General features: G+C 37.6%; 3 protein-coding genes across 3 annotated transcripts; all 3 read left to right on the top strand.

Moving 5' to 3' along the window:
• The first annotated feature begins 2,168 nt into the window (after nt 1-2,168).
• Nucleotides 2,169-5,949, top strand: LOC137129034 (extracellular calcium-sensing receptor-like). Its single transcript, XM_067507822.1, has 9 exons — nt 2,169-2,332; nt 2,543-2,837; nt 2,977-3,063; nt 3,362-3,631; nt 3,750-3,944; nt 4,038-4,298; nt 4,446-4,673; nt 4,759-4,882; nt 5,036-5,949. The coding sequence occupies exons 2-9, from the start codon at nt 2,571-2,573 to the stop codon at nt 5,947-5,949; spliced, it is 2,346 nt and encodes a 781-aa protein (XP_067363923.1). The 5' UTR covers nt 2,169-2,332; nt 2,543-2,570.
• Nucleotides 5,950-9,367: 3,418 nt separating this feature from the next.
• LOC137129016 (extracellular calcium-sensing receptor-like) lies at nt 9,368-14,173 on the top strand. The gene is made up of 9 exons (XM_067507795.1): nt 9,368-9,477; nt 9,985-10,276; nt 10,382-10,468; nt 10,969-11,238; nt 11,603-11,806; nt 11,890-12,168; nt 12,617-12,844; nt 12,933-13,056; nt 13,260-14,173. The coding sequence occupies exons 1-9, from the start codon at nt 9,368-9,370 to the stop codon at nt 14,171-14,173; spliced, it is 2,508 nt and encodes an 835-aa protein (XP_067363896.1).
• Nucleotides 14,174-16,146: 1,973 nt separating this feature from the next.
• LOC137128931 (extracellular calcium-sensing receptor-like) lies at nt 16,147-21,249 on the top strand. The gene is made up of 9 exons (XM_067507633.1): nt 16,147-16,338; nt 16,597-16,891; nt 17,019-17,105; nt 17,324-17,593; nt 18,916-19,119; nt 19,228-19,497; nt 19,733-19,960; nt 20,059-20,182; nt 20,336-21,249. Exons 1-9 carry the CDS (start codon nt 16,229-16,231, stop codon nt 21,247-21,249), a joined length of 2,502 nt encoding a protein of 833 aa, XP_067363734.1. The 5' UTR covers nt 16,147-16,228.
• The last annotated feature ends 224 nt before the right edge of the window (nt 21,250-21,473 follow it).

Here is a 21,473-nt window from a genome sequence, read left to right as displayed (position 1 = left end):
AACATGCATATTTATTTTATGATACAACTTGTAATGCAGCCAAGTTTTGCTTGTTGTTTTTGCTTGTTGGATTACATCAATGTCATTATCACATTAGTAACATCATGTTAATGTTAATGTTTTGATGTGGCAATAATAAAACTATGCATAGATATTAAAATCTTTTAATATTACTCAATCATATCTGTCTGCATCATTTTTTGGCTCCTGACACTTTGTTGGTACCGCAACAACTTAAGTTTGCTCATGTTCATTGTTCATGAAGAAGGCTCAAACTGCAACTGACATTTATGACAATTGTGTAAAAGTGAATCACATGGTTGAGTGGGCAAAATCAAACCAGAATACCAAATCCTGCTTAATGTGGCTTTAACAGTAACTATGTTGCACAGTTCAGTATTTGTCAACACATTCAGATGATTGAAAGTGAAAAAAAAATCTTAATGGAACCATCTTACGGTAACATTCATTGTTTCCAACTCCTCAGCTATTGGCTGTTCTAAAAGTCGCTAAATGAGATCATAACTTAATTTTCATAATGCAGAAGTAGATGTTTTGTGCATGCAAAGTTATTCCTGTCCTGTCAAAAGGTGACGCACCTGGAGCATCCAATACTGACGCCCAAGTGCACAGTAGTGGATGCTCCTAGTCCATCCAATAATCCAGTAATGCCAAAGGGTACCTTTGGCACAATTTGATGCTTTAAGAGCATCAATATCTGATGCTGTGGTATGAGAACGTGTTGTAAAAAGACAAAAATAGTTCATTATAACACCCTCAATTCAGCATGAATGTGAAACTGTGAGGTAAAAACAACATTTTAGAAATGTGTGTAAATTTATTAAACGAAAAAACTAAATATTCCATTAGCCTAAATAATCAGACCCATAACACTTTAAGTAAAGCTCGCCTTAATCTAAACCAAACCCGATTGGAGTTTCCAACAAAGCACCTGAAGCAGTGCACTGTAAAAATGAGATTTTCTGGTCTGATGAAACCAAGATTGAACTTTTTGGCCTCAATTCTAGATGTTATATCTGGTGCCAACCAAGCACCGCTCATCACCTGCCCAATACCATCCCTATAGTGAAGCATGGTGGTGGCAGCATAACGCTATCTTGCACCACACCTTTCTGTGCTAGGTTGTCTTAGGGGCATCCCTGACTAGTCGTTTTGGTATGGTAGACCGTAGCCTCTAAAATATATAAAATAATAAAATATCTCTGTACCTCTAGGTTACACATGCCTCCAGATGACATCACTTGAATGGAACTTTCAGTTCAGAATATGCCATTTTGTTTCTTACTATGGACTCTGTTAAGTCTAAGTACATTTTAAAACCATTAATGTACATCTACACCCTAAACTAAAGCCATAGAATGCAAGTTGAAAATTGGTGAAGGTTTGACTACGTTAACAAAAATATTTTAAACTATTTTAAAGTCCTAAAACCATCAATCACAACAGTATACAACACTCATTCCTATCAAACTACCTAGATGCCTAGATTTGACATTAATCATTTTGATGCTGATAGACTTGTCACTAATGGTAAAAAAGCTTGACGTTGTACAGTAATGCTGGAGTCTTATTCTAATGTCAGGAGGAAATTGCAAAGATGCCATTACTGTACAGTTGTGTAAAGTAAAACAAACAAAAAACAAAAACGATGATATAATTTTAGGTGAATTTGTATGGTGGAGCCAGCTCCTTGAAAATCTATCTCCCCTTTAATAGTTTTGCACTCAAATTTGTCCCTATGACAATGCCTAGACAATTCCGAAAAGTAAGGAAAAATAATTAACTCATAATAAAGAAAATAAATATCAAAATGATTTCATACTTGCAAAAATACTTGGTGATAGCAAAACATTAATATTGTATTATTTTTTTAAATTTTATATGACTATTATTGTTTTTATGTTTATTGTGTCCTGCCCCGAAAGCATGTGCCTTGATAGGTGGTGAGAATGAATAAACAATGACATGAAAGTTTGCAAAGGGGATGACCTGGATTTGCATGTAATCATATATAGTCAAGTCTTGTACGATGAACAGAACATTGCTGGGAAAGTAGAACAGTCATGGGGGGGGTTCTTGTCACATGTTTTCCCTTCTGTGTGTACCTTATCGTCTGTTTTTGCACTTCGTCTTCATTATGCTCAGTGTTGTCCTCTTGTCCCTCGTCTTGTAAATTAAGGAGAAAGTTTCGTCTGAATGAACTGTATAAACCCGGTGATGTAGTTTTGGGTGGGCTGTTTGAGGTCCACTTCACGTCTGTCTTTCCTGAGTGGACATTTACATCAGAGCCACAACAGCCCAGCTGCAAAGGGTAAGTGGACTGCAAGACACTGCTGTTCAAATTGCTCGGTTTTTATGGTGAAGAAAATATTCCGCTGCGGTGAAATACTTATGACATATGACATATATTTAACGAAATGTAATACATGTATACATGTAAGTCTTTTTACTATATATCTACCCTGTTCTCAGTGACACATTGCATTTTAGCAATTAAAAGTGGTATTTGTTGTGTGTTTAGCTTTGACATTTTAGGCTTCAGGGATGCTATGACCATGGCATTTGCAATTGATGAGATCAACAAGAACTCCAACCTGCTGCCTAATGTGACTCTGGGATACACTCTTTATGACAACTGTGGTGCACTTATTATTGGACTCAGTGGTGCATTGTCATTAGCCAGTGGTCAAGAGGAGCAGTTTATGCTTCAGGAGAACTGTTCAGGGACTCCTCCAGTCTTGGGGATTGTGGGTGATTCCTACTCAACATTTTCCATTGCCATCTCCCATGTGCTAAGCTTATACAAAATGCCAATTGTGAGTTGCCTCTTTACATGCTGTGTATAGAATAAATTACATATTGTATTTTCATATACTGCATTGGAATTATATTTTTCTAAAGTAAGACATTATTTAATAAATTAAGTATTACATTGTTTTGAATTCTTCTTGATAGGTGAGTTATTTTGCAACATGCTCCTGTCTGACTGATCGGAAACAGTTTCCATCCTTCTTTAGAACAATTCCAAGTGATGCTTTCCAGGTGAAATACTATGACCAAGTTGAGAAATACAAAATATACTGTATGTGTTGCAGGCAGTACAATACGTTTTTGTCCATTTTGAGCCCAATATTTTCTCTTTAAGGAGATTCATTATTTAAATGTACATGAAGAATATAAATTGTATAAAAATGTATAGCAGTTAGCTACATAAATGTACAGAACTAATCCTTTGTTTACTAGTCCTGTTTCACCAATATATGAAAAAAAGTAATTTACAATAATCAAAGTTAAAGAATTCTATGCTCTAATTCCTACTATATAATATATATTCACATAGGTGCGTGCTATGATACAGATTCTAAAACACTTTGGCTGGACTTGGGTAGGCCTGGTTGTTACTGATGATGACTATGGACTCAATGTTGCCCAGTCCTTTCAAACTGGACTTGTTCAGTCTGGTGCAGGTTGTCTGGCCTACCTCGAGGTGTTGCCCTGGGAAAACAACCCAAATGAAATAAGGAGGATTGTACATATGATAAAGACTTCAACAGCTCGTGTGGTCATGGTGTTTGTACACAAGATCCACATTATTGAAATAATGGAAGAGGTTGGAATTTAAAAACAATTTGATTATTTATTTATCCCAAAAATGTACTTTGCTCCAAATTCTACTGTATTTATTAAACACGGATGTAGAAAAAATTATGATAAGATGAAATGCACAGGTGGTGCGGCAGGATGTGACTGGACGGCAGTGGATTGCAAGCGAAGCCTGGGCAGCAGGTTCTATGATCCAAACCCCTCGCCTCATGCCGTACCTGGGTGGCACACTGGGCATCGCCATTCGTCGAGGAGAATTAGCAGGACTCCGGGATTTCCTGTTACAAATACGTCCTGATAAAATATATGAAAATAATATTGTAAGATTTTATTATTATATATTGTTAAAGATTAAACTATAAAAAATAACATTCAATAATTCATGTTAATTATGCTGTTTTAATATATTTTAGGTGAAACAATTTTGGGAACACACATTTCAATGTAGATTTGATCCAGCATATTCGGTAGGAGTTTTATGCACTGGAGAGGAAAATATTGAAAATGTGGAGACTGAGCTGTTGGATCTTTCTAACCTCAGGCCTGAGTATAATGTCTACAAAGCTGTGTATGCACTGGCGTATGCCCTTCATGACATGCTGCGGTGTGAACCAGGGAGAGGACCTTTTAGTGGGAACAGCTGTGCAACTTTACAAACACTGGAGCCATGGCAGGTGTGGTATCACTTTACCCTTTTTTTTAAATTAAGTGCTAAAGCCTAAGTTATAGGCTACGTTTGTCTTTTTTTTATTAACATTAATGTATTTAGCCCAATTAGACTTTTTTCAAGTAATTAGAAAATTATTATCATCCTTTTGCAGCTTGTACATTATTTGCAAAAGGTCAACTTCACCACATCATTTGGAGATCAAGTGTCATTTGATGAGAATGGAGACGTCTTACCAATCTATGATATCATGAACTGGTTGTGGCTTCCTGATGGAACAATTAAAGTTCAGCATGTTGGTGAGGTTAAGAAGTTGGCTTTCAAAGGTGAAGAACTCACAATTTATGAAGACCAAATCTTCTGGAACTTTGAATCAAGAAAGGTTATTTCTGATTTTTCAGAAACTTATAGTTTTGTGGAAGAAATGAAAACAGCATAGACTGACATATTTCAGTTTCTCCCTAAAGCCTCCCCGGTCAGTGTGCAGTGAGAGCTGTCCTCCAGGTACTCGTATGGCCAGAAAGAAGGGGCAGCCTGTGTGCTGCTTTGACTGCATTCGCTGTTCTGAGGGAAAGATCAGCAATGAGACTGGTTGGTGGTCATATTTTAAATTTTTTATTTTGTCTCCAGCACCCCCACAACCCTTAACAAGATGAGTACTTAAGATATCGGAGGACTAATGGACAAATATTACTGTGAATTTTGTACCATAACAATTTATCCCTTCTCCCCTTTTATCTCCAGACTCCATGGAGTGCACCAGTTGTCCAGAGGATTTCTGGACCAGTTCCCAGCATGACCATTGTGTTCCTAAGGAAATAGTGTTTCTTTCCTACAATGAGCCTCTGGGTATCTGCTTGACAGCCACCTCATTGCTGGGAACATTTATCTGTGCTGTTGTCCTGGGCATCTTCATTCATCATCGCAGCACACCCATGGTACGAGCCAACAACTCAGAACTGAGCTTCCTGATTTTGGTTTCACTTAAGCTATGTTTCCTCTGTTCACTGTTGTTCATTGGACATCCTAAACTGTGGACATGCCAGTTGAGACATGCAGCATTTGGGATCAGCTTTGTGCTTTGTGTCTCATGTATTCTGTTGAAAACCATGGTGGTTCTGGCTGTTTTCAAGGCCTCTAAACCTGGAGGGGAATCCACGCTGAAGTGGTTTGGTGCTGTGCAGCAGAGAGGGACGGTTATGGTTCTCACGTCTATTCAGGCAGCAGTCTGCACAACTTGGCTTGTGTCTTCTTCACCTGCTCCATATAAAAACACTCAGTACCACAGTGACAAGATAGTCTATGAGTGTGTTGTTGGATCAACAGTTGGTTTCGCAGTGTTACTTGGGTACATTGGCTTACTAGCTGTTGTCAGTTTCCTGTTAGCATTTTTGGCAAGGAATCTACCAGACAACTTCAATGAAGCTAAACTTATCACTTTCAGCATGCTGATATTCTGTGCTGTGTGGGTGGCTTTTGTTCCGGCTTATGTCAACTCACCGGGCAAATATGCAGATGCTGTGGAGGTATTTGCCATCCTTGCATCAAGTTTTGGCCTATTGGTGGCGCTGTTTGGCCCAAAATGTTACATAATTCTGATGCGACCTGAAAGGAACACAAAGAAAGCAATTATGGGCCGAGGAGCCACCAAGTCATAAGAGCAACAGTTACTTACTAGAAGTAAGAGTTAAGTTTAGATGAATGTGCATTTTGCACATTCAGGGTGATCTGCCCTTGAACAGGGCAATGTCTAACTTATTTGTAACCTTTGACATTTTTTTGTGAAAACTAATTTAGATGAATATGTAAGCAATTACTAATGTTTATTGGAAACAGTCTATTTCCCCTTTTTACCTGAGCACATTCCCTTGGAAATAAAAGGATTTAAAAGATTATAACCATCAAATTAGATTAGATTTAACATTATCGTCATTGTGCAGAGTTCAGTACAAAAACAAATGCAAACCATGGTCTCATATACTTCTAAAGTGCAGGTAGAAAATGTAACCTAGTAGAGTATATTAATGAATATACATGTAGTACCTAACACTGTATAAAAGTATATATGTATTTTCTGCTTAATTACTTATCCCACAGTGTCAGACATTGATACTACTGAAGGCATCAAATTTTGCCGCTTTGTACATCCTTCACGGGAATCTTTAGCATTGCTATTGGGAGCTCCAGGAGCGCGACCATACAGCGTCAGGTATTGACACTACAATGACATTTTGGAGTCAGTATTGGATGCTCCTGGAGCATCACCTTTTGATGCCACAAGAACAACTTTTATTGTACATTTTATTTGGTACTTTTCGAGCTAACCAGGCAAAGTACTTTAAAATATTGCTTCTCATTCACCCATTTACAGACACAGATTAAGGCAGAGCTGCCATGTCAATGACTGACAATACTCTGGAGGTCGACTCATGTTAATTTACTCGTTTATCTCAGAAATTTAATAACTTTAAAACTATTGTAAAACGTTAAGACCATTGTGGAAAAGTGCATAGTCTATATTCATTGTAAAAAGAATAGTAAAATCGCATTTATTTCTGAAAGAACATTGAAGGATAATTATTTAGTTGTTATCTATGGAAGATGAATTCATTTAAATAAAAAAAAAATCTCATTATCACAAGAAAATGAGGTTTGCCATATTGGAATAGTAGATAACGGTGTAAAAACATTACTGCATCCATGGCCATTCTTGGCTTCTGGTCACATAGTTGTTGAGTTTCATAGCATCTATACAATGTTTCAGATGTCAAGTTGTTTGTGATAATATGTCTGTAATACAAGAATGATTCAAAAAACAACGTGTGGCACAACGTGACAATACGTAGCGATTTTACCTTCAAAAGAAAAATGAAGAATGAGTCTCCAATAAACAAAAGAACAATATTTTGTAGAGCTGTCAAAATGACACATATGAGAAGATATGGAGCATGTGTATGCATGTCCAGATATGGGAAGTGGGGGATTTTATTCAGAAACAGTTTTTAAATGTTGTCCTCAATCTACTTCTTTTTTCTTTTCTTTTTTTTCTTGCTCTGATATGATCCATAGTTCAAACAAACTGTTATAATCTCTACTACCACAAACTATTTGATCTCGACTGCGTTGTTGCACAGCATAAACCATTAGCCCCCAAACAAAGCTTCATAGATCAGCAGCAAGGTCTTATTCTCAAACTAATACAAGCTCTGACACGAAGGTTAATTTTCCGCTGCTCGAGTGATGAGGAATTCTTCAAAACTCAAATGTTAAACATACCATCACTATGTTGGCTCCTGATGTCTGGTTGCTCTGTTTATGTGGTGCTTCAATAAATTCCCACAAAGATTGTGGTGAAGAAAGCAAAACTTTCTGAAGCACTTAATCAATATGAGCCTTTCACGGGTTCATAAAAATGTAAAAATTCTGTAATGACCTCCTTTAATTCCAGAGAAAATGTGGTTAGTTGTTTCTTTTCTGTTAAATGCTAATAAAAATTTCTTTCTCCCTTAATTTGTTGTTCTCAACAGTTGTAGACAGATATTCTAAATGTAATTGTAAAGGCTTGTTACACAAAGCTGCTGCCAATGCTTTTTCCATATCTATGGAATTAACGTAATACCAGCCTACACTTTGGTTCACTGAACAAACACATCATCTTAAAGAGACCTGCATGAGATTAGAAAACAAATGATGGAAATCAAAATGTCTTTTAGCTTCCCTTCACTGGCTCCTTATTCATGCCAGATGAGCCTTCAGGGTGTCTCTGATGACACACAAAATCTTTAATGGAAGTGCTCCTTCAACCTGTCTGATGTCTTAAACCTTAATTACATATCGTCCTCTATGGTCCCAGAATGAAGGACTCTTGTCTGTCCCAAGATTCAAAAAGAAGTAAGCTGGCTACAGGTCCTTCACGTATCACGTCTCTTTTCTCTGGATCACTGACCCAGCACTCAGTCTGACTTGGTAGAGATTTTTAAATCCGAACTTCAAAAGAATTTCCCTCATCTTTAAATAGTGTCTCAATTAGAGGTTTGTAACTGCAACAAATTCCTACCTTTTGTGCTGGTTTCAGTCTCAATTTTTTTTGTCCTTTCGGCTTATCCCGTGGGTTCAGGGTCGCCACAGCAGATCATTGTCCGCATGTTGATTTGGCACAGTTTTTACGCCGGATGCGTAAAAACTGGGGTTCAGTGTCTTGCCCAGAGACACTTCGACATATAGCCAGGGCCAGGGATCAAACTACTCACCTTGTGGTCTGTGGACGACTGCCCTTACCAACTGAGCTTCAGCCACCCCATGGTTTCAGTCTCAGTTAATTAACTTAATTAGTAAATGTACAGTATAATCCATGTAGTTCTGGATTGCATTGGATATTACTGTCAATGTCTGCATCTTATAACCATCTGTTTTTCTTTTAAGCACATGAGCATCCAGGCTGTGATGCTCTTCTGTCTCCCTCCCTCTTATTCTTTTCTTTTTCTCTTCGTACTTTTTCCAGTGTGATGGACAGGAGCTTGCAAGTAGCTGGCTGGCAAATTATAGTTGTTTGTTGCCTCCTGTCATTTCTTTTTTCTCTCTTCTCTCTCCACTCATGTCAGCCAACGAAGGCAGACGGCCGCCCACCGTGAGCCTAGTTTCTGCTGTTAAAGGCAGTTTTTCCACTCTGAGATTTGAGTAAAAATCTCACCAGATTAGAAAACATCACTTACAAAATGTACATGATTTAGTACCAGAAAGACTGCTGATCTGACATAGATGCAATACAATTGTTTTAAAATAGGTTTGCCCATCCCCCACAGCTGCTGATGCAAATTGATGCATGATTGGTGGTGTAAATGATCAAACAATGACGAATGGTGAAGTAGATGACATGACCGTGTGTATAAAATTAAGTACCAGTGCATAAAAATTAGATACAGGTGTTAAGGCAGGGCGGCGGTCATGAGGACTGTTCTTGACAGATGTTTTGTCTTTCGTGTGTATCTGAGCTTCCTTTATTCCTGTTTTTTCTTATCTGAGTCTTTATTTCCATCTTCAACCTGCAAATTACAGAGTAATTTTCATCTTAATGGGATGCAAAAGGCTGGTGATATAGTTCTGGGTGGGCTTTTTGAAGTCCATTATAGCTCTGTCTTCCCTGTGCTGACATTCACCTCAGAGCCACATCAGCCAAGCTGCCAAGGGTATGTTTTCAACACATAAGAGGTTATTAATACTAGGGTGTCACAGTTTCATAGTAATATTTTGTGTTATTGGTTTTATAGTTCTGGCAAGTAACTAAGTACAGATTTAAGCTACTTGTATTTTACTGGAGGATTTATGTTTTTGTTACATTTACTCCCCTAAAATTCAGAAAGAAAAAGTTTAGTTTTTAATCTGCTAGATTATTTGACAGCTACCGGTACATAGAGTGGAAAAACCTTCACCTTTTAAAGCTTATTTAAAAACTTGATGCATATTTTTATTAAATACTGAAATAGTGTTCATTGCCATAATTTTTATAATTTCTTGAACAACTATGGACTAGCATCAGATTATATGTAAATTAAAAGGCACGGTTATTTCAGTTTTTTATAAGGAGGCTTGTATTTTTGTACTTTAGGAGAGTTTAACATGAAAAAAAATGTGAAGTTTAAGTGCTTGCACTCATACTTGAGTATTGAATTTATGTACTTCTACTACCTCTGTAGCTTTGACCTTCTAGGGTTTAGACATGCGATGACAATGGCCTTTGCTATTGAGGAGATCAACAATAACTCCAGCCTTTTACCTAACGTGACTCTGGGATACAGTCTTTATGACAACTGTGCTACACTAAGTGTTGGGTTCAGTGCTGCCTTGTCGTTGGTGAGTGGTGAAGAGCAGTTTATGCTTCAGGAGAACTGTTCAGGGACTCCTCCAGTCCTGGGGATTGTGGGTGATCCTTTCTCAACATTTTCTATCGCCACCTCCAGTGTTCTAGGCCTATTTAAACTGCCTATTGTGAGTTTTTTGTTCTTGTCTTCAACATTCTGTGCTTCAGTAAGTTATGAACACTTTTTCCCATGTATCTATAGTAACACTTTGCATTTGTGTGTTTAATTGTAGGTGAGTTATTATGCCACATGTTCCTGCCTAAGTGACAGGCGGAAGTTTCCATCCTTCTTTAGAACAATCCCAAGTGATGCTTTCCAGGTAAAACAGACATACATAATACTCTTCTTTACTTGTCTGTATGTCTGAAGACAAGTATAGCACACTTAAAATCATGCCTTGCCATTTAGGCATTTACATCAAACACTTTTACTTTTTCTATCATTAGGCAAACTATGTGTTTACTGTAAGTGAAAATAATTAATTAACTTTAATTACATTCTATTAGACAGGTAAAGGCAGTGAAAGTTTACTGTAGCCAGAAGACTAATGTGATTCTAGTGATGCTTTCCAGGTGAATCACTATTAGCAAATAAGAAAATGCAGACAGTTTATGTCTCAAATTAAATTTCATTCCTGAAAAGAGCTGCCCCTTAGGCATTTTTAGCGCATATAAAACATATTTACTTTGTGCATCATTAATGAAAAGGTGAAAAAGACTTAACAGGATTCATTATCTATACTTTGATCATGACATATGATAACGCACTAGAAGACCATTATACACAGTGTACTAATCCCCCCACTATGTATTCACTTAGGTGCGTGCGATGATTCAGATATTAAAACACTTTGGCTGGAGTTGGGCAGGTCTGCTGGTCAGTGATGATGATTATGGACTGCACATTTCTCGATCCTTCCAATCAGACATAGCTCAGTATGGTGGAGGATGTCTGGCTTACACAGAGATTTTGCCCTGGGGCCATGATCCAAATGAATACAAAAGGATTGTGGATGTGATGAAAACATCTACAGCTCATGTAGTCATTGTCTTCGCACATCAGATGCACATGATTCAACTCATGGAAGAGGTTTGGGGGATGAAAAGACATCAATATATGTGAATTCAAAGCATGAATCCTCAAGTGGTTTGCTAAAATGTGGATGTTTTTTTCAGTCATTTAGTAGTTGAACATTTAATTTTAGTAACAAATATTGTACTTCATTATCTATGTTACTCGTTATAATCCCATGCAACATTTATGTTTGTACATGTGCCTGCGGTTCTGAGTTTTAAATACTGTGTAAAAATGTGATTCATGTTTTATGTCTTTTACTGTGGCTTTTTTGATTTTAAACATAAAACAGATCACAATATGTAATCTATTTCTTAAGTAATTGTTTCATAAAAGTCTAAAAATGATTGTTGTAATCATTTTGGTGGTGCATAAACAGGTGGTGAAGAAAAATGTGACTGGCCTGCAGTGGATTGCCAGTGAGGCTTGGACATTGATTGATGGGCTCCATACCCCTACCTTCATGCCATACTTGGTTGGCACACTGGGAATTGCTATACGTCGTGGAAAGATATCAGGACTGAGGGACTTCCTGTTAAGAATCAATCCTAAACAACATACAAATGGCTACGAAAATAGCATGGTGAGTTTAATCTCACACTCTGATGATAGATTACACAAAAATATAGTTATTATTTCTGTTAATTAAAAAAAAAATTATTTCAGATTAAGCAATTTTGGGAGCACACATTTCACTGTAGATTTTCTCCACCTCCAGTTGGTTGGGTGGAAAATGGGGGAGCAATATGTACTGGAAATGAAGATATAGAGAATTTGGAGACTGTGGACTTTTTGGATGTGTCAGAACTCAGGCCAGAGTACAATATTTACAAGGCTGTTTATGCTCTGGCATATGCTCTTGATGACATGTTACAGTGTGAGCCAGGGAGAGGACCTTTCAGTGGACACAACTGTGCTACCTTACAAAGACTGGAGCCATGGCAGGTTTGATATCAGTATTGTTTTTTTTTAGCTTGAGGTACAAAATGAAATTTTCTGAAACGGAAAATAGATCCCAGAAACAGTAAGATTATGTTTTTTTAATAGTTATTATATATACTTTGTTAAAGGGGCGCTACACATGGCAATGGTTGTGTGTGCAGTCAGGGACCTGTGGGTGGGACCCATTCATGCACTTTGACCTTTTCAATGTGATGACTTAGTTTGGGGACATGTTAAGTTTTACATGAAGCTACTATAGATGTTCCTCAACAAAAAACTTCACTACAGGTTATAATAAGCTGTTAGACTGACTTTCAAAATTTAAAAAACATTAAATATTTTTAATTCACTTCATTCAGTCACTTGGCTGTCTCAATAGCATAACGACTTGGCTATTGAAGAACAATGTCCACTGTAAACCATTTGCTGAGTTTCTCTCTCCCATTTTTAGCTTATGTATTACTTGGAAAAGGTAAACTTCACTACTCCCTTTGGTGACCAAGTATCATTTGATGAGAATGGTGATGCCTTACCAATCTATGATGTTATGAACTGGTTATGGCTCCCTGATGGAAAAACTAAAGTTCAGAGTGTTGGGGTTGTTAAGACGACAGCCACCAAAGGCGAAGAACTCATACTTGATGAAGAGAAAATCTTCTGGAACTTTAAATCCAAAGAGGTTATGTCTCCCTGTGTTTGTGTTCCCTTTAAAATTACATAATAACAGAATGTCAAATAACAATTATTTCCATATTCTTCTGCTATAGCCACTTAAGTCAGTTTGCAGTGAGAGCTGTCCCCCTGGTACCCGGATGGCAAGTAAGAGGGGACAGCCTGTGTGCTGCTTTGACTGCATCCCTTGTTCTGATGGAAAGATCAGCAACAAAACTGGTTGGTAATAATTTTAAAATGTAATGATTTGCTGTAAAAGATATTTTTATCCGGGTGAGTTAACCCTCTGTGGATACCTAGGAAAAGCACATTTGCTCTTCTGCAAAAATCCCGATTGTGTCATCAGCAGTGATGTCCAAATCAATGACAGGGAACGTATGATATCAACAACTTGATAACGATGGAATTTGCTCTTTTTTAAGACTCCATGGAGTGCACCAGTTGTCCAGAGGATTTCTGGTCCAGTCCCCAGCGTGACCACTGTGTTCCTAAAGAAACAGAGTTTCTCTCCTACCAAGAGCCTCTGGGTATCTGCTTGACATCAGCCTCATTGGTGGGCACTTTTATCTGTGCTGTTGTCCTGGGGATCTTCATCTATCATCGCAGCACACCCATGGTGCGGGCCAACAATTCAGAATTGAGTTTCTTGATCTTGGTGTCACTTAAATTGTGTTTCCTCTGTTCACTGCTGTTCATTGGACGACCCAGACTGTGGACATGCCAGTTAAGACATGCAGCATTTGGGATCAGCTTTGTGCTTTGTGTTTCATGCATTTTGGTGAAAACCATGGTGGTACTGGCAGTTTTCAAGGCCTCAGAACCTGGAAGTGGAGCCAAACTTAAGTGGTTTGGTGTTGTGCATCAGAGAGGAACAGTTTTAGCTCTAACTTGCATTCAAGCAGCAATTTGCACTTCTTGGATTCTATCTGCCACTCCAATGCCTCATAAAAACACTCAGTACCACAATGACAAGATAGTTTATGAGTGTGTTGTTGGCTCAACAGTTGGTTTTGCAGTGTTACTGGGTTATATTGGCTTACTAGCTATTGTCAGTTTTCTGTTGGCATTCTTGGCAAGAAATCTTCCAGACAACTTTAATGAGGCCAAACTCATCACGTTTAGCATGCTGATATTCTGTGCTGTGTGGGTGGGTTTTGTTCCTGCTTATGTCAACTCACCAGGTAAATATGCAGATGCAGTGGAGGTATTTGCCATCCTGGCCTCGAGTTTTGGTCTTTTGGTGGCACTGTTTGGACCCAAATGTTACATAATCCTGTTGAGACCAGAAAAAAACACAAGAAGAGCAATTATGGGTCAAGGCATTACTAAGAAATAAAACCAGCAATTACAGTTACATAAAAAACCAACATTGAACTGACAAACTGAGAACAAATAAGTAACCTGCCCTCTTTGTTGTGAATACACAATAGGATCTGAAAGACTTAGAAAGCCTCTGCCTCATTGTCTGAAGTATAAATAATTAAACAAAGAAGAAATGCTTTCTGTGTGGCTTGTATATTTTTTCATATAATTTGACTACAAAGTTTCTAAGCAAACCAAAGTAAAGTGACAATGGTTATCAGAAGTCTAAGTTGTATTGAAAAATAAGAACGGATCATTTGGTGGAAAACAATATGGGAGAATACTTTTTTTATCATAATGTGTGTCCTATCAAATATGTAAATTTATAATTTCACAATAGATTATATGGAAATGTAATTATGTTTTCTCTTTCATTCAATACATTTTCTGTTACATATGAATTGGATATTTGCATGTTTAGAAAAAGTGCCAAATACGGTTCTGTCCAATCCAACCTCATTAGCCAACAAACTCACTTTTCTGAATGCAAGAAATATGCATTTTTATACATTTCATATTTTTTCTCTTAACTAAATAGATTTATTTATATGTGTTAGTGTATACATTTAATTTTAAAGTGCAATATAGCCTTTAAATAAGCTGCATCAGGACAGCCATAAATAAAAGTACCCAGGGCCCCATCCATAGTACCACAACAACCATAGTACTACAACAACCATAGTACTACAACCCTTAGACTGTATCAATTTACTAGCTACATGGGTTGGAAGCTTCATTTATACAAGTCTGATATCTTAAGACAAATATTTATTTATCCAAATAAGGATAAAAGTCTAAATAGACTCCTACAAGCATCATTTAAGGAGCTTATGTGGCTCCTATCCCTGAGAATGTGGAAGAACTGTGGCCAATATCAGTGGTGTAATCCCTTTTTTTCAAAAATCTGATGAAATCTTTGCCACATTCTCATCAATTCAGTGAAAAGATAAAGAGGGGGCCTGGTGGCTTAATGGGTAGACAATCGGGTTAGGAGGCAAAAGGCAGTGGGATTGTACCCACCCCAACAAGGACCACCTTGGTGCCGGTCCCAATGGGAAATGGGAGGGTTGCGGCATGAAGGACATCCGGCATAAAAACATGCGGAACACGTTTTGCTGTGGTGACCCCTGAAAGGGACAAGCCTAAAGCTGTTGATCAGTGGAAATATAAAGAGGTGAGGTTTTAGCTAGATAATTAGAGATGATTCTTCAGAAACAGGTAATTCTACATCCTTGGTTGTAAAAAGCATGAAAAGTGTCTTGCAAAAATATAGCAGTTATTCTGTGTCTGTATTTGTAGGCTAAATAAATGTACTTTATATTACAAAAAATATTGGTTTGTGGAAATGTGTTGCAGGAATATATAAAAGACACTTAAAAAGTGCTTTAGAAAAAAAAAAAAAAAACAGGAATAGCTAAGACCCAATAATACAAGAGGTAGAAACTGCGATTGAACACAAATGAACACATGACAAATTAACACAACTATACAGTTCATGTCTAAAACATGATTCAGTGAAGTATGATCCATGACTTTAAGCATTGCAGAAAGTGTTTATTCCACATAACTATTGTAGAGAAAGTATATCAAGTTAGATTGACATAATTGTATTAGTGGATGTTCAATACCAATGCAATGACAATAATGCAGTGAAGAAATTGAAAAAAGACCAAAGCTTTCAAAAGAAACACTAAAATATTAAAAGAAAGAAAACCTTTAAACTTGACATAATAAAGATGATATTTATTATGTACTGCTCTACATAGCTCATCTCCTGCCCTTATAGGTGGTGGGAAAGCTTAAACAATGACAAAAAGCTTGCGTAAGGATGACGTTGCCTTGCATATAAAATCAAGAAACATTCACTGAAGAAATGTGGAAAGGGAGGAGCGCAGTTATGGGGGATTGTCCTGACATGTTCCTCTGTGTCTATCTTGTCTTGTTTTTTGCCACTTTCTCCTCTTTACCCTACGTGTTGTTCTCTCTTCCATTTTCTTGTAAATTATGGAGAAAGTTTCACCTTAATGAAATGCATAAACCTGGTGATGTTGTTCTGGGGGGGCTTTTTGAGGTTCACTTTACCTCTGTCTTCCCTGAGTGGACATTTACATCAGAGCCACAACAGCCCAGCTGCAAAGGGTAAGTTGACTGAAGAAACTTCAAATTACTATGTCTGCAGTGTCAGAGTTTTCATGCTAAGGAAGAAAACAGAAATTGGCTCAAATACTTATGGGATTTGTGTAATACCTGTAATTTTCAAGAGTTATTTAATGTAATAAAATGCAGTAGTAAAGTATTAAAAGTGTGTTAATCGCATTAGTTTAATTTTTTTGTATCCACCTGGTTCTTAGTGACACATTACGTTTTATTCAATAAAAGTGATATTTTGTGTGTTAGCTTTGACGTTCTAGGCTTTAGGGATGCTATGACAATGGCATTTGCAATTGATGAGATCAACAAGAACTCCAACCTGCTGCCTAATGTGACTCTGGGATACACTCTTTATGACAACTGTGGTGCACTTATTATTGCACTCAGTGGTGCACTGTCGCTGGCCAGTGGTCAAGAGGATCAGTTTATGCTTCAGGAGAATTGTTCAGGGACTCCTCCAGTCTTGGGGATTGTGGGTGATTCCTACTCAACATTTTCTATTGCCATCTCCCATGTGCTAGGTTTATACAAAATGTCTACTGTGAGTTACCTATACTTTATATTGTGTATTGTTATATTTTCAAATACTGTGATTGATATGAGGTCAACTTTAAATACAACAAGTAAATAAATCTTGTTATAAGTGCATTTTGTGTATTTCTTGATAGGTGAGTTATTTTGCGACATGTTCCTGTCTGACTGATCGGCAACGGTTTCCATCCTTCTTCAGAACAATTCCAAGTGATGCTTTCCAGGTGAAACACTAATACCAATTAGAGAACTACAATATTTCAATGTGTTTTTCAAGCAGTACAAGCTAAAAGCTTTTTCATTCTTTGAAAAACACAACAATTTATAAAACTATTATAATGCAGTTCACTGTAACAAGAGCAACTGTGGTAATTTTATTATTTAAAATAATATATATTGACATGTTGAACATTTTCCAAACCAATATATCCACATACTGTAGGTGCGTGCTGTGATTGAGATTCTAAAACACTTTGGCTGGACTTGGGTAGGCCTGGTCGTCACTGATGATGATTATGGATTCCATGTTGCCCAGTCCTTTCAGTCTGGCCTGGTCCAGTCCGGTGTTTGTTGTCTGGCCTACCTAGAAGTGATGCCTTGGGATCGTGACCCAAATGAACTCAGAAGGATTGTGCATTTGATTAAGGCTTCAACAGCTCGTGTGATTATTGTGTTTGTTCATGAGATCCACATGATTCAACTGATGGAAGAGGTTGGCATTACAGCGAAATGTACTTTAAATGTAACACGATCAAATTTTATGCTTAAAAAAAATCAACTGACCAAAATTGCTTCAATAATTATCAAACAAATAAAATTGTTTAAAATAGCTATTTTTAGTTGCAGTGTTGTCATCATCAGGGTAAAATTTAATGTTCTGTGTAAATATGCTAAACATTTAAATCTTTTAAAAAATTGTTATAATGAAAACATAGATTGATACATTCTTAGCTTAGTATGCAGATTACTGCTGATTTTTATAAACAAAAGCTTACGATATGGGCTACTGACTTTTGCTGCAAGTTTCAGTTGTACAGATTAGCAATGAAAACATGTTAGTGTTATTTAACTCACTTTAAATTGCAATTTACAGATCATTAAAAATTGTAATTTCCTACAAGTGTTTGACATTTGTCTTTACAATGGTGAGAAAAAGTAGACAGACTCTTTGGTTAGCTGGTCTTCTATTGATCTCCATAATAATGTGATCGGATCTTTAAAGTGACGATTATAGACAAACACAATGGGCTTTAGTTAATAACAGTTAAACATTTATAATCTTCATGTGTTTATTGAACACACCCATTTTATACTCAAATTAATGGTGAAAAAAGTTGTGAACATGGGCTACTTTAGTAAAAGTTCATTGGAGTCAGGTGTTAGGAAACCTGGACTATGAGTGAAAAAAGATTGTGGAATAAACAATATATCAAACACTATGACAAAAACAGGCAACAACTGCAGTACTAGATCCTGGTGTAAACAGGAAACAGCTGTGTGATTTGTGAAATATGATGGAAAGAAAATAATGGTTTCAAGCTGCTTTTTTAACAGCTTCTGTCCAGTAGAAGGTGGGTTACAGCAGGACAATGACAGTGTAAAAGAAACGTCTACTAAAAAGTAAATCTTCCTGTCGAAGTGGACAGGTCAGAGCCCATACCTGAATTCAAAAGAAATGCTGTGGACTGATATTAAGACAGCTAATCACACCAGACATTTTAAGAATACAACTGAGGCAAAGCAGTTTGGCAACGAAGAACAGTTCAATATGCTTTTTAAATGTTGTGCAGCTCCAATTTACGTACCTATATGAGGTTATAACTAAGGAGTTTCAACCAGTTATTTAAGTCACAAGTGGAGAGAAAAAACAATGTGTTGAATCCTGTCACACTTTATGACAAGTTATGCAGAAAAACATTTACATCACTTCCCTTGCCAGTGTATATGACCAGATAATAGACCTGTCAGACATAAATGAACATTTGCTGAAAAGAAAACTGTAAAAGTATATAACTGACATGTTGTAATGCACAGGTGGTGAGGCAAGATGTGAAAGGCCGACAATGGATAGGAAGTGAAGCTTGGACCACAGCTGCTGTGCTTCAGGCCCCCCTCTTCATGCCCTACCTGGGTGGCACATTGGGCATTGCCATCCGTCGTGGAGAGATACCAGGGCTCAGAGACTTTCTGATACAATTACGCCCTGATCAAAGTGACAACAAATATGAAAACAACATGGTAACAAATTGCTGAAATGGTATTGAAAAATACCATTTCATGATAAACTGATGCTTCAAATCATGATGCTTTGTAACACCTAATAATGATGACCCTAATGCATTTCAGGTGAAACAATTTTGGGAAGACACCTTTCAATGTAGATTTGAACCAGTAGGTTGGGTGGAAGCTGGGGGAGCATTGTGCACTGGCCAGGAAGATGTTGAAAATGCAGAAACTGAGTTTCTGGATGTTTCTAACCTCAGGCCTGAGTACAATGTTTACAAGGCTGTGTATGCACTGGCGTATGCCCTTGATGACATGGTGCGGTGTGAACCAGGGAGAGGACCTTTCAGTGGGAACAGCTGTGCAACTTTGCAAAGACTGAAGCCATGGCAGGTGTGGTTTTATTTTACCCTTGTTCTGTTTTTAATACTAGTACTGCTCAATTAGGTAATGTTCATTGTTTTGTCAATGTAAAAAAGTAAAATACGGATTGCAACAATGGAATTAGTGGGTTGCCTGTAAGTTTTCTCTTAATATTTATGATTTAATATAGGTAGAAGGATAAAATACATTGAAAAAATGTTTTGTCATATTCAGCTGTTTAAGTGTTTCTGTTATCCATTTGCAGCTTGTACATTATTTACAAAAGGTCAACTTCACCACATCATTTGGTGATCAAGTGTCATTCGATGAGAATGGAGACGTCTTACCAATCTATGATATCATGAACTGGTTGTGGCTTCCTGATGGAACAATTAAAGTTCAGCATGTTGGTGAGGTTAAGAAGTTGGCTTTCAAAAGTGAAGAACTCACAATTTATGAAGACCAAATCTTCTGGAACTTTGAGTCAAGAAAGGTTATTTTATGGATATTTTTTTCTTTGTATTAAAAAAAAACCCATTATTTTGTGGACTGTAAAAGACCTTAAAAACATATTTATCTTTCTCCCTCCAGCCACCTCGGTCAGTGTGCAGTGAGAGCTGTCCTCCAGGTACTCGTATGGCCAGAAAGAAGGGGCAGCCTATGTGCTGCTTTGACTGCGTTCCCTGTTCCGAGGGAAAGATCAGCAATAAAACAGGTTGGTGGTCATGTTTTGATATTTAAATATGTGCTTAAGCACCGCACAACCCACAACAGGATAAGCAGGTAAGATATTAAATTGATAGGTAGACAAATATTACTGGGAATTTTGTACCATAACAATTTATCCCTTCTCCCCTTTTATCTCCAGACTCCATGGAGTGCACCAGTTGCCCAGAGGATTTCTGGTCCAGTCCCCAGCGTGACCATTGTGTTCCTAAGGAAATAGTGTTTCTTTCCTACCAAGAACCTCTGGGTATCTGCTTGACAACCACTTCATTGATGGGAACATTTATCTGTGCTGTTGTCCTGGGCATCTTCATTCATCATCGCAGCACACCCATGGTACGAGCCAACAACTCAGAATTGAGCTTCCTGATTTTGGTTTCACTTAAACTATGTTTCCTCTGTTCATTGCTGTTCATTGGACATCCTAAACTGTGGACATGCCAGTTGAGACATGCAGCATTTGGGATCAGCTTTGTCCTTTGTGTCTCTTGTATTCTGGTGAAAACCATGGTGGTTCTGGCCGTGTTCAAGGCCTCCAAGCCAGGAGGTGGAGCCACGCTGAAGTGGTTTGGTGCTGTGCAGCAGAGAGGGACAGTTCTGGTTCTTACATCAATCCAAGCAGCAATTTGCACAACTTGGCTTGTCTCTGCCTCACCAGCTCCTTATAAAAATATGCAGTACCACAGTGACAAGATAGTTTATGAGTGCGTAGTTGGATCAACAGCTGGTTTCGCAGTGTTACTGGGTTACATTGGCTTACTGGCTGTCGTCAGTTTCCTGTTAGCATTTTTGGCAAGAAATCTTCCAGATAACTTTAATGAGGCCAAACTCATCACATTCAGCATGCTGATATTCTGTGCTGTGTGGGTGGCTTTTGTCCCTGCTTATGTCAACTCACCAGGTAAATATGCAGATGCAGTGGAGGTATTTGCCATCTTGGCCTCCAGTTTTGGCCTCCTGGTGGCCCTATTTGGACCCAAATGTTACATAATCTTGATGCAACCTGAGAGGAACACAAAAAAAGCAATAATGGGTCGAGAGACCACAAAGTTATAAAAATTCAAAATGTGATAAATTTAGATCAAACTGAAAGAAATAAAGAACTGTTTCTGTGAAATTAATTCTCATTCATTCATTCATTCCTCAAGTGACTAAAGTTTCAAGCTGGACTGATTTCATTTCTACACAAGTGAAGACCACAAACACTTCTGTACATAGAAAAATGTTTTGAGGAAAATGTACACAGCAATAGATTAAGCTTATGGTTTTGAGATACTTTT

This window comes from Channa argus, chromosome 6, assembly GCF_033026475.1.
Source record: "Channa argus isolate prfri chromosome 6, Channa argus male v1.0, whole genome shotgun sequence".
In the NCBI taxonomy this organism is placed as follows: domain Eukaryota; kingdom Metazoa; phylum Chordata; class Actinopteri; order Anabantiformes; family Channidae; genus Channa; species Channa argus.
The sequence above is the reverse complement of the archived record's forward strand: the minus strand, read 5'-3'. Positions and strand labels throughout refer to the sequence as shown.

Coding starts and splice junctions, on each gene's coding strand:
- LOC137128931 (XM_067507633.1), top strand. CDS start 16,229: ATGCATAAACCTGGTGATGTTGTTCTGGGGGGGCTTTTTGAGGTTCAC. Junction 19,498..19,732: donor AAAGACTGAAGCCATGGCAG/GTGTGGTTTTAT, acceptor ATCCATTTGCAG/CTTGTACATTATTTACAAAA. Junction 19,961..20,058: donor GGAACTTTGAGTCAAGAAAG/GTTATTTTATGG, acceptor TTCTCCCTCCAG/CCACCTCGGTCAGTGTGCAG.
- LOC137129016 (XM_067507795.1), top strand. CDS start 9,368: ATGCAAAAGGCTGGTGATATAGTTCTGGGTGGGCTTTTTGAAGTCCAT. Junction 12,169..12,616: donor AAAGACTGGAGCCATGGCAG/GTTTGATATCAG, acceptor TCCCATTTTTAG/CTTATGTATTACTTGGAAAA. Junction 12,845..12,932: donor GGAACTTTAAATCCAAAGAG/GTTATGTCTCCC, acceptor CTTCTGCTATAG/CCACTTAAGTCAGTTTGCAG.
- LOC137129034 (XM_067507822.1), top strand. CDS start 2,571: ATGACCATGGCATTTGCAATTGATGAGATCAACAAGAACTCCAACCTG. Junction 3,632..3,749: donor TTATTGAAATAATGGAAGAG/GTTGGAATTTAA, acceptor TGAAATGCACAG/GTGGTGCGGCAGGATGTGAC. Junction 4,674..4,758: donor GGAACTTTGAATCAAGAAAG/GTTATTTCTGAT, acceptor TTCTCCCTAAAG/CCTCCCCGGTCAGTGTGCAG.